This window comes from Leptonotus elevatus, chromosome 6 (assembly GCF_054856555.1).
Source record: "Leptonotus elevatus isolate MCC_2025b chromosome 6, RoL_Lele_1.0, whole genome shotgun sequence".
Taxonomy (NCBI): Eukaryota; Metazoa; Chordata; class Actinopteri; order Syngnathiformes; family Syngnathidae; genus Leptonotus; species Leptonotus elevatus.
In genome coordinates this window covers 21,068,106-21,079,538 of record NC_141244.1, presented here as the reverse complement: position 1 = coordinate 21,079,538, position 11,433 = coordinate 21,068,106, and the positions used below count along the sequence as shown (strand labels likewise).

The following is an 11,433-nucleotide window of genomic DNA, read 5'->3' as shown; positions in this document are numbered from 1 at the left end:
TGGTTTCCTCGTAACAGCTGGCAGGAGACGACAAGGTTAAAAGTGGCAAGGCCCCCAGCCCCCACTACCCCTCAGTCATCTGGTTACATCACATGACAACAACCCTGACCCCCAGTGCACCCACCGTACATACACAAACGCAGTGCCACACACATGACTAAAAGGCCTCCAAATATTGCGTATTTATTTTTGTTTGATAAGCGTTTACAGTTAATAACGCCACTGCACGCTTTGAATCTTCAAAGTCAATCTTGCGTAAACTAAAAGAGGCCTTCACAAAAAAAAAAAACATCCATCCATCAGTTTTTGTATATTTTCAAGAAGAGTAGTACATTTTTTGAGAAAATATCATTTTGTCAAGGAAAAGTGTACATTTTTGGGAATAGCAAAAAAGAAAAAGAAAAAAAATGTCTTTTTTTTTCCCCCTAAGGAAATTGGATAATTCTCTGAAACATTTTACTTTCTTCTTGAAAATAGTCAACTTTATACAATACACAAATTTTCCATCACAAGTATTGAAAACATATACACAATTTTTTTTTATAAACATAACGACATCATCAACTGCCATGTCAATAACATTCTCTCTCTGACGCTGTTAATAATGCAAGTGTCTTTAGTCGTGTGTGTTGTAATATGTGGGCCACATTGTGACATTATTCTACAGTGTGTGATATCAAGGGAAAAGTCCAAAATACCCACGTAAGTAGGTGCACATTGACACACTTGAAAGCCATCCATCCATCCATCCATCCGTCCTTCCTTCCTTCCTGAGAATGAGACAAGTGTTATGGAGACATCAGTGGTCTCGTATGGGGGTTTCGTCATCTCAAGTTCCCGCCTGGCTTTCCGGATTATTGACACCCTCTAAATATAACCTCCTTAAAGTCGGACCAGTGGGTACCCGGGAGACGGCACACGACTTGCTTAACAACTTTTTGTTTTTCCTGCCATATAATGGACTCTTTTTCGTCATAAACTGAGGACTTTATGGAGCCTGGATGATTTGCATATGTGGATTTCGTTCAATGGCTCTCGCAAAAGTCCAGTGGCCTCTTTTCATAGTTGTCAGCCTGCTTGGTGAGTCCAGAAATCACTCAAAATTGACTTTTTAAGGTCCCCCCAAGGAAATAATGCCAAATTACATTTAAGTATAAGTCGAAATATGGAATTTAAAATGAAAACAAAGTAGAACTGCTCACCATTCGAACTTGCCTGACAACATGTGACGATGAGAGAATCGGAAGCAAAGCGATACTGTCACCTAGTGGCCTTTCCGCTCACATTCAAAACACGTGCATGGTAGGTTAACTAAAGTTGGTCTGTATGTGCCCTGTGATTGGCTGGCGACCAATTCAAGGGTGTACCCGGCCTCTTGTCTAAAGTCAGATGGGATTCTCAAAAAATGTAAGCTGTAACTTAAAGGGATGAAAAACATTTGGTACCACAATGTCTTTTGTTCTCCTGCTGGTCCGTGCAGTGTGCGATTGTCTGGGAGGCTGCGCTGAGGTGGAGTCCCTGACGGAGGCCGTGCAGGGCAAGGCCTTCGTGCTGGGTTGCATTTCCTGTAAGAAACGAGGGGAAGTGTCCGCCGTCACCACCGTCGACTGGCACTTCAGACCTCAAGGACAGGAAAACTTCATGCACGTGAGGTCACAATTGACAATTTCATTCAAGTGGAACTGAATGTAGCGTGATCGTTTTTGGAGATTTCCACCCCCAGTTTATGTTTACTGTCAAGGGAAACATAAAACAAAGAGAATTTTGTTTTTAAAAAACACATCCTGGCTCTTCCCCCAGATTTTCCACTACGAGCACCCGAGCGCTGATGTGGTGGACGAAGCCTTCAGGGGGCGTCTGGATTGGCTGGGCACGCGGGGCGAGGACATCCAGGCGGGAACCATCGCTGTGCGCAATGTCAGCTACGGGGACGCCGGCACGTACCGCTGCACCTTCAGCCGAACGCTGCTCCTGGCGGGATTCCGGCACCACGTCAGCGTGGAGAAGGTGGTGGAGCTAAGTGTAGTGGATGCTGGTGAGGATTAGAGCCATTTATGCTTTTGCAGGTTTTAAGATGACTACATGTCATTAGTTGAAATTCCACAGGTGTAAGTTGTAAATGTAGAATTAGTCGGAATTTTACGACGAATAGAATTTTATGAAAAAAATAGAAACTGTATGAGAATACAATAAGACGATAAGTCAACATTTTACCAGAGGTGCCAAATCCAGGTCCAGAAAGTAAAAACCCTGCCACAGTTTGGCTTTAGCCCGAGGTGCTAGCTAGCTAGCTAGCTTTCCCATGGTGCTCGTTTTCCTGCTAGGGAGCTAGCTAGCTAGCATCAATGGCTAAAGCCAAACTGTGGCAGGGATTTTACTTTCTGGACCTGGATTTGCTACCTCTGCATTTTACAAGATTCATTGTAAGCAATTTTACAAGAATAAGTCATTTGGAGAAATTTTACGAGAATAAATCATAATTTAACAGACCAGAATTTTACAATTTCAAGAGAAGAAAATTTATAGAAGTACAGGTCGTTACTGTAGTTGAAATATTACAAGAACATGATTTTTACGTGAGAACATCAGAATTTTAGAGAGCAAGTCAAAATTTGGCTATTTTGGATTAAAGATTCTGAGAGAGTCGTAAAAAGAACAAGTAGTTTGTTATATGAGAATAAATCATATTTTCCAGAAAACAAGTCAAGAATAAGTAATCAGTTGAAGTACGATACTAGGATAATAAGTCAGTAATAATTACAGTAAATGACAAGAAATGTACAAAAATGAATTTAAATCCTACGAGAACAAGTAGTAATTTTATGATCATAAATTGTAATGTTTCAAGACTGCTCTGATTTTTTGTGGTTTTGAAGCCAACCGGGAGCTGGCGGCGGTGGTGTCGGAGATGGTCATGTATGTGCTGATCGTGCTTCTGCAGTTGTGGCTCATCGTGGTGCTGGTCTACTGCTACAAAAAGGTGTCCGACGACATCGACGCCCGTGAGGCACGCAGAGCTCTCAAGGCTCACAAAGAGTACGTCGAATGATTCTTCCGAATTCACTAAATACAACAATGCATAATTCGGTAGTTGAAATATTACGAGAATGAATTGCATGTTTTACAGAAAAAAAGAAGTAATTTTATGCGATTAATTGAAAATGTCCAAGTATACATCATCATTTTATGCGAATAATTCATTAGATGAAATGTTTTATGGAAATAAGTCGTTGGCTAAGATTTTTCCGAGAATAAGTTGTTTGTTAAATTTACGAGAATAGGTTGTAAATTCACAAGAAAGTCGGAATTTTCGGATAACACGTCTTAATTCTGAAGCCTTTAGTTGAAACTTCATAAGAATACTTTTTTTTTTTTTAAATACGAAAATTTCATAGGATTTCACAAATGTCATTATTCTATGATAATAACTTATTAGTTTAAATATTATGGCAATAAATTGTAATTCTACTAGAACAAGCCATCTTTTATTTTATTTTTTTAAATTTTTTGTACAAGAAGTCCTCAATTGAAGTAGTATTTGTGGGGAAAAGGGACCGGGCAAGCCAACGTATTAGGAAATCTGTATATAATTGACACCTTTTATAAATGCACTGGAAAAAAAATAAATTCTTAAATCAAAAACAAAAAAGCAATAAATCTTCCAATATGCAAATTGTAATATGTTCTGTCTCACTTTATTTTTTAAGTTGAACAAATCAATATTTTTTTTGGTAACACAAAACAACAGCATGTGAGCTTTTTAAAAAAACAATTTTTTTTTAAGAATTGTGACTGTTAGCATGATAACATAACGTCTAAAACGTGTTTTTTTTGTGTGTGTTGCAGACTGCTGGACTGTGACGGCGTCAAGTTAGATGAAGCTAAATAATTTAATACATTTTATAAAAATAAATAAAAAACACTGTATAATGTGTAACAATTGTTTTTATGTTACTGGGCGCGTAGACTCTTTTACTGTCACAGGAGCATTCATTACCTGCTCTATGGTTATCATCACACTTGAGTGACAATACAATTTGATCCTTACACCCCACAAAGCATATTGTATGATTGTTTTATATACAGGAACAGGTACATATTGTATGACTGCACAAGGTGCGTTCAAGGACACATGGAGGTCAGAGTGGCACAGTGAAAGCTTTGTTCTGCCAATGAGCTGTCATTTCACACTGCTCTTAATCATACGGAGGGGGGTGGGGGGGGGGTAACGGGGGTATAATTTGCATCATGGTGTCCTCACGTTATTTATTGGAGTTGAATTATAACAAATGCTTTCATTAAACGTGTTGACAGCGAGGCATTGGAGGAGTTTTAGGACCCAGCGCTAGTTTTTTAGATTAGTTTTTTAGTGGGGTTCAAAATTGAGTCTGGTCCACAGAACGAGGAGAAGCCAAAGTCATCACACAGGTAAGCTTCTTCTTCTTTTTACACTCAAATCAAGCATCCATCCATCGATGAGTGATTTACTTTGTATTACAACTTTGTCATAAATTACATTTGCTCGCATAGCTCAGAAGACAAGACTGTTAGCTGACTTACCAAAATAGGATATAGATGTGCATAAGATTAAACATGTAATGGCTTTATGCAACAAATAAATTACATTTTCATTTCCAACCCATGCACACTCTAAAACTATATAAATATACTGTAATAGCCTGAATCCATTAAGTTTATTCAACCCAAGTAAATTAAGTCGGTCCCAATCTTAGAAATGTAGTTAAATTTATAAATTACGCTAGCCCAACCCAAGTACATTAAGATAGACAAATAGATTTGCTTAAAGAAAACCATATATATATATATATATTATTTTTTAATTAAAATAATGGATTTTGATTTTTGATGATTAGGTATTGAGAGGGGTGTGTAGCTTGTAAAAAAAATATTGTCTTAATAGCAGTTAAATTAATTGCTTTGATATATCAATATAATTAATAAAAAAAAAACTTATGTACATATATTAGGACTGCAGCTGTCAAACCATTTTTAGAATCGACTAATTAGACTTTATTCTCATAACATTCTCACCAGCATACAAAACAACAAGCCTGTATTGTGCTCACCTTGCAGTTATCGGAGTATCCAACAGATGGCGACCATGTCTCACATCAACGGCACCGAGGTGACTTCCCCGCTGCTGTCCTTATTGCATCACTGCCTCAACAGAACCACTGCGCAATCGCCACAGAACCACACCAACACCTTCGCCACATCCCAAGGAGTCTTCTACATCCTTTTGGTGTTCGCCATGTTCAGCTTCTTCTCCTTCGCGGTCATGTTTAGTTTCATCCGCTCCAGGAAGTTGGAGAGCTCCCAGGACCCGTACCAGCAGTACATAACCAGAGACTGGAGTCGGAAGCGGACGCCGTCCACGGCTGCATTGGCTAGGGTTCGACAGGTGGCACAGGTGTCGTCGGTGGTCATCTGTAACCCGGCGACAGAGGAAAGGCCGGAACAACAGCAGTGAACCATAAACACGCAAACAATAAAAACACATTTGTAAGGGTTCTTTTTATCTAGGATTCTACCACCCTCCGATGTTACAGTTCACTTGTATCAGGGTCCTGGATAGAGAAGTATGTATTTCCACAGGAACTATTTGCATCATATCGTCGCACGTACACAACAAGAAACACAACCAAATAATTAACGTTTGCAAAAGTAACATTGTGGCATTATGGGAAAATAATATGCTATGTTTGTAGCATTTAGCCTAAACGTATGTTCAAATGTATTTAAATACGTTCAAACTAGTCAAAAATGTTTGTTTGAACGTACACGCCAGTCAAAAATGTTAACTCCACCTTGGCAGTAAAAAATGGTTTGAAATGAATTTAACAAACTCAAACATTAGACTTACAAATAAATGAAAATAAAGTGAAGTTGTGTTTCATTCATTTGATCCAACTTTGCATCCATGATACCAATCCTCGTTTTGCAGACTTGGCAGCGACATTAACGGCGTTGACCCTCTTTCTCTCCTCCTTCCTCCTCTGTCGCTGCTCAAGTCTGCGCCGTCCGGCCGCCTCCTCGGCGCGCCGCACCTCCCGCGCCAGGCTGAAGTGCACCATTTGCATCTGGAGCATGGGAACGATCAAGTTGTAGCTGTCCACCTTCTTGTTTAGCTTTGCCAGCTCTTCCTCGGCGTGGGCGCACAACTCGTCCCAGCGGAGGCGCTCCGTCGGACCGAGGGGTTCGCCCAGTCCGGCCAGACCATCCAGCAACTCGCCCCGAATGCGAGCGGCGGCCTCGCGGATGTCGCGTTGCGTGAGCACCCAGGGTGGCTGGTAGCCGTTGTCCAAAAGGATGCGATTGAGGTTGTGCGTCATGGGGTCGGCGTAGGGGTTATGCTGGAACTTGTTGAGTGGCTTTCCGGCACCACTCAGGTTGCGGAAGTCTCCCCGAGCCATGGACTCCTGGATCAGGTCCTCCACGAGCCGCTCCACTGCTTGGGTGATTTTAATACTCTTGCTGCGCTGCCGCATGTCTCGCTCCATCAGTGCCCCCTCAGCCGCCGCCGCCCTCTCGTGCTCTCTTTGCCGGTAGTCCAAAACTTGCTCGGCGGCCCTGTCGGCACGGAAGTGGCGATATTGGCGCTCGCGTTGGCTGGGGGTACCCGAGCCCACGCCCTCGTAGCTGAGGTAGTGTCTATGCTGAGGGGCCACACTGGTGGATGAGTCCTCATCCTCATCCTGCACCACATCACGACGCCGGGCCTCACTGCGGTGTGCCAGCACGGAGCGGTAGGCCTCCTCCACCCGTGCAAAGAGGGCCGCATCAGCAGTGGGCGCGCCGGAGTCCGGGTGATAGAGCCTAGCCAAGCGCAGGTACGACTCCTTCGCCCGCTCGGGGCTGATGGGCTCGTCTTCGGGCAGCTGCAGCAGCCGGTAGCTCTCTCGAAGGCTGCCACTGATGTGAGGTCTGCCGCTCAAGGTTCTGAGCCAGCAGGATCGGCCACATCGAAGCAGCAGGAGGAATCCATGACGGGAGGAGGTGCAGGATACCAGGACATGGAAACTCATCTCACCACACGCCTGGAAAGAGCAAACGTAACAATCATAATGTGGACCCAGCAGAGAAGAAGCCCTAGATCGGCCTTCATTTTGCGTCCGTCAAAATTGGTTGTCATCTTGTGTATGGATGTTATCAACGTGATCTCTGTGTTTTTCAGGATATTTTATTTCAACATGTAAGTATTTTGACAATTTTACTAATATACCTTTGAATAATATTTTTTATTTGTAAGAAATGGTGGCGATTTATATCGGCGACGTCATAAAATACCCGGATGTCGAACTTCCCTTAGCTAGAAGCTACTGAGCGCCGTGGCAAAATAAGTAAGCTAAACTAAAATGTCCCTTCTATATAGACGTCGTTCTGCTAAGGCTGACTACCACACAAACGTGTCAATTTAGTCCCTGCAAACTACAAAAAAACAACATTTAATGACAAATGCGAAGTGAAAATAGGTCACCTGCTTGCTGCTGAAGTTGTTTTGCTCAGTCTTCTTCTTTTGCTTGCTTTTGACTGGCGTTTGCTAAGAAAACCTCATAGACGACATCTGGCGGACCAGAACGTACTTAGTAATGTATTTTTCTGAATCACTTTGACAAATTTTGGAGACATAACAGTTAAATTAAAGTTTGATGTTAAAAAGCAATATAAATTGCAAATATATTCACAAATATTTAATAGATATAAAAACGTATTTAAAATTAAAATTGAATGAATAAAACAAATAATGCTGACTAAAATAACACAACACGTATGGAAACAGTGATATTATTGGTCAAGACAGTGTAAGTGACAGGATTAGAAAAAAGGTTTAATCAATTTCTTTTGAATACAAAATCAAATTGACAATTCTATAAAGTATATTTAAAAAATCCTACATTTTCTTCACCCTTCACCACTTAATCAACTTTTTGTTGCTGATAAACTGTATAAACTGGTGTCTACAAATGCTGTCTACATGTCTTGGTCATTATTTTTACATTTTAGTACATCCCCTCCACTGAAGGGTGTGCGTAATTATCATAATAAGCCAACGCTGATCTGTGCATCCAACAACACTGCAGCTCATCTGAGGTTTTTGCCTTTGTTTTGATGCTATTCTTAGTATCTTGAAAAAGGACAACCTTGATCTAGCCTATCTTACAAATTGTGGGCAAATAAAATGGACCCTAGGATGGCATTATGGAACTTAGTCGAACTGTTACACATGAGAGGAAAACTACGACAAGAGAATGATGTCGTGATCGGACTTCTACTCTGAGCGCTCGAGGTCAGCCACGAGGTACGGCTCGTGCTCCTTAAGGCATTCATAGAAGATATCCTTGGCAACTTTGCCGGACTTGAGAGCCGGCTTGTAGATCTTCCTCATCTTTTCTTGGTTGCTCGGCATTTCATAGATTTCCTCGTAGATCTCGCTCTGGATGACCTTCTTTTTCAGCAGGACGTCCAGAATTTTTTTTATGTTGCACACGCGCTCGATCAGCTCAAGCATGTGCTTATCCACAAAGTGCTCCTCTGAGGGACAAAACATTAGGAACAATTGTCAAAACAACAGGTACACTCAGATGTCATCCAGCCAGTCTGTGCAATAACGTTCAAAATGTTACCATAAATGTTCTAAAAATAAAAAATAAGAGCTAAAAGAATACTTACATTACATTTTTTTAAATAAAAAAAATAGTTGAGAAATATTACAGCATTAGGAAATAATAAAAAATAAATAAGTTAAGACAATAATAAAAAAAATACACTTACAGAAAAATACAAAAAATATTGGAAAAAAATATGCATTGTTAGTGGTATTACAAAAAACAAACAAACGTAAAAACATATTAGAAAATAATATTGAAATATATTAGGAGGAAATACAGAAACATTGAGGAACTGTTAAAGAGAAAATACGCTACTATTAGACAAAATATATATATATATATATATTTTTTAAGAAGAAAAATTGAAGAAAACATGATAACAATTTTACTAAAATAAAATATAACATTTGAAAATGATACAAAACTATTTAAAAATAAGTTTTTTAATCTATCTATCTATCTATCTATCTATCTATCTATCTATCTATCTATCTATCTATCTATCTATCTATCTATCTATCTATCTATCTATCTATCTATCTATCTATCTATCTATCTATCTATCTATCTATCTATCTATCCATCCCTGATTAACAAACAGAAGTAAAACATAAGACTATCACTAATAATAATAATAATATTAAGAAGAAGAATCGCATGGTCATCCTGATAGTTAACTTTGGAGTGTGCAGTGCCACCTGCAGCTCCAGCTGAGTCTGCTGCAGTTGCTGCTGGTGCTGAAGCTGCTACTGCTAGAAACAATAGCAATTAAAGTTTAGTAGATTGTACCGTGCAATTTGAGTTTTTTAAACTCCTAATTAAGGATGTTGCTTTCAAAGTTATTAAGCAAACAAAAGAAATCAAACGAAATAGAAAACAACACAAATATACCCACTTTTGCCAGCAGATGAATTCAGTTTGGCAATCTCGTCATCTACCAAAGCACAATGGAAATATGTCAGATATGCGTTTCTACACCACTACTAATATACACAAAAATGCAAAAATCCTACATCTGTATGTAATACAGTATACAAAAATGTAAGTCTCCTAAAATTTTTTGTAAGATATTCAAAATAGTTGAAAAATATTAGGCTACTCAAATATTTTCAAAAACATAAAATTTTAGATAAAAAATTACAAACAAACAAAAACCTACAAGGCAAAAAAAAAAGGTTAATAACACAAATGTTACTAAACAGAAAATGCGTTGGAAAAAAATGTCACACCATGAAAACATTTCAAAACTATTCTATGAAAAATATTAGGCAACCACAGATCTTGGAGACAAAATATCTGTGTATTGTAATCATATTTTACTTTTTTGTTGTAGTATTTCAGTTCTAAATATACTACCACTTCTAATATAATTTTTATATATATTAAACAAATGGTCTTTTATAGTGGGTTTTTTTTTTTATAACTTTAACTTTAACAAGTCCGAAATTCCAAACAAACAAGAGTAGCCACACCAGTTTACGCGTCATTTTGGAAGAAGAGGACGTCCCAGGCGTTTAGCTTTATCTTGTTAGTTAGCCAGAAAAAAAACAAGATGTCATTTCTACAGGTACAAATCATGACTTTTCCAGATACAAATTTAGACATTTTTCTACAGGTACAAAAAATGTTTACAAGTTAGTTTTGCACCATATTTACCTCCATAGAAAACACACGCGCGCGCGCAAACTCACACACGAAAGCAGCACTTACCGAGCTTTTCAGCCTCTTCGAAGCAGTTGATGGTCCTCAGCAGTTCGGAGGTCACTGCTAGAGCTCCGTCCAAAGTGAAAGTGGACACCAGCACGTTGGTGATCTCCATGAAGTCCTTGCCCTCCACCTTTCTGAGTGCCACCTTTTCGTCGCCGTGGCGTTCCACCAGCTTCGTGCAGAACTTGTTCAAATCGTTCCTGGACAAGTTCTCCAGCGAATTCTTGATCATCCTCCATTTGTAGTACCCTTTTTAGCAGTAAACAGAAAACATTTTAAATCTATTCTATGAAAAATATTAGGCAACCACAGAACTTGGCAACAAAATATCTGTGTATAATAATCATATTTTACTTTTACTTTTAGTGGTATTACAAAAAAAACGTAAAAAAATATGAGAAAATAATATTTAATATTAGGAGGAAATACAGAAACGTTGAGGAACTGTTAAAGAGAAAATACGCTACTATTAGACAAAATAATTTAATCCAAAAAAATGTTTTTTAAATATTCGAAGAAAACATGATAACAATATTAAAAAAATAAAATATAACATTTGAAAATGATACAAAACTATTTCAAAATATATTTTTTAATTTGATGTAATGAAAGCCTATGTATGTACTGTATATGTAACCTATTATACAGTATATTATCTATCTATCTATCTATCTATCCATCCATCCATCCCTGATTAACAAACAGAAGTAAAACATAAGACTATCACTAATAATAATAATAATATTAAGAAGAAGAAGAATCGCATGGTCATCCTGATAGTTAACTTTGGAGTGTGCAGTGCCACCTGCAGCTCCAGCAGAGCCTGCTGAAGCTGCTACGGCTAAAAACAATAGCAATTAAAGTTTAGTAGTTTGTACCGTGCAATTTGAGTTTTTTAAACTCCTAATTAAGGATGTTGCTATCAAAGTTATTAAGCAAACAAAATAAATCAAACGAAATAGAAAATAACACAAATATACCCACTTTTGTCAGCAGATGACTTCAGTTTGGCAATCTCGTCATCTACCAAAGCACAATGAAAATATATCAGATATGCGTTTCTACACCACTACTAATATACACAAAAATGCTAAAA

General features: G+C 38.7%; 3 protein-coding genes across 12 annotated transcripts in view; 1 reads left to right on the top strand and 2 right to left on the bottom strand.

Annotated features, from left to right (window-relative positions):
* Positions 1 to 198: 198 nt before the first annotated feature.
* Positions 199 to 7,551, bottom strand: dnajc28 (DnaJ (Hsp40) homolog, subfamily C, member 28). Of its 5 annotated transcripts, none has more exons than XR_015095454.1 (4): positions 7,499 to 7,551; positions 5,885 to 7,058; positions 5,088 to 5,448; positions 199 to 2,032 (listed from the first exon to the last, which is right to left on the bottom strand). XR_015095454.1 is itself a non-coding variant. In XM_086079502.1 (3 exons), the coding sequence occupies exon 2, from the start codon at positions 7,044 to 7,046 to the stop codon at positions 5,919 to 5,921; it is 1,128 nt and encodes a 375-aa protein (XP_085935628.1). In that variant the 5' UTR covers positions 7,047 to 7,058; positions 7,499 to 7,551; the 3' UTR covers positions 4,998 to 5,448; positions 5,885 to 5,918. The 5 variants fall into 5 exon arrangements, 2 of the variants coding, with proteins under 2 accessions (XP_085935628.1, XP_085935627.1); XR_015095455.1 differs by having other exon boundaries at positions 199 to 1,971; XR_015095456.1 differs by having other exon boundaries at positions 203 to 1,565.
* Positions 865 to 3,965, top strand: LOC147172693 (sodium channel regulatory subunit beta-1). The gene is made up of 5 exons (XM_086079508.1): positions 865 to 1,080; positions 1,481 to 1,647; positions 1,801 to 2,035; positions 2,877 to 3,036; positions 3,847 to 3,965. Exons 1-5 carry the CDS (start codon positions 1,002 to 1,004, stop codon positions 3,887 to 3,889), a joined length of 684 nt encoding a protein of 227 aa, XP_085935634.1. The 5' UTR covers positions 865 to 1,001; the 3' UTR covers positions 3,890 to 3,965.
* A 273-nt stretch (positions 7,552 to 7,824) lies between the features above and the next one.
* Positions 7,825 to 11,433, bottom strand: part of LOC147172690 (apoptosis-associated speck-like protein containing a CARD) — a 43,973-nt gene continuing 40,364 nt past the window's right edge. The window contains exons 3-7 of one of the 6 annotated variants that reach the window (XM_086077986.1): positions 11,322 to 11,360; positions 10,341 to 10,586; positions 9,526 to 9,564; positions 9,310 to 9,382; positions 7,825 to 8,555 (exon numbers count right to left, since the gene is read on the bottom strand). In XM_086077986.1, the coding sequence (XP_085934112.1) occupies positions 8,291 to 8,555; positions 9,310 to 9,382; positions 9,526 to 9,564; positions 10,341 to 10,586; positions 11,322 to 11,360 (662 nt within the window). In that variant the 3' untranslated portion in view covers positions 7,825 to 8,290. The remainder of the gene's footprint in view (positions 8,556 to 9,309; positions 9,383 to 9,525; positions 9,565 to 10,340; positions 10,587 to 11,321; positions 11,361 to 11,433) is intronic. The other 5 variants (XM_086077988.1, XM_086077989.1, XM_086077987.1 and 2 more) reach the window with 5 other exon arrangements.

What these genes read in the sequence shown, in the direction of transcription:
- LOC147172693 (XM_086079508.1), top strand. Translation starts at nt 1,002, where the DNA reads ATGATTTGCATATGTGGATTTCGTTCAATGGCTCTCGCAAAAGTCCAG. An exon ending in CATAGTTGTCAGCCTGCTTG is followed by an intron (nt 1,081 to 1,480) that starts GTGAGTCCAGAA and finishes TGGTCCGTGCAG; the next exon opens with TGTGCGATTGTCTGGGAGGC. An exon ending in GCTAAGTGTAGTGGATGCTG is followed by an intron (nt 2,036 to 2,876) that starts GTGAGGATTAGA and finishes GTGGTTTTGAAG; the next exon opens with CCAACCGGGAGCTGGCGGCG.
- dnajc28 (XM_086079502.1), bottom strand. Translation starts at nt 7,046, where the DNA reads ATGAGTTTCCATGTCCTGGTATCCTGCACCTCCTCCCGTCATGGATTC.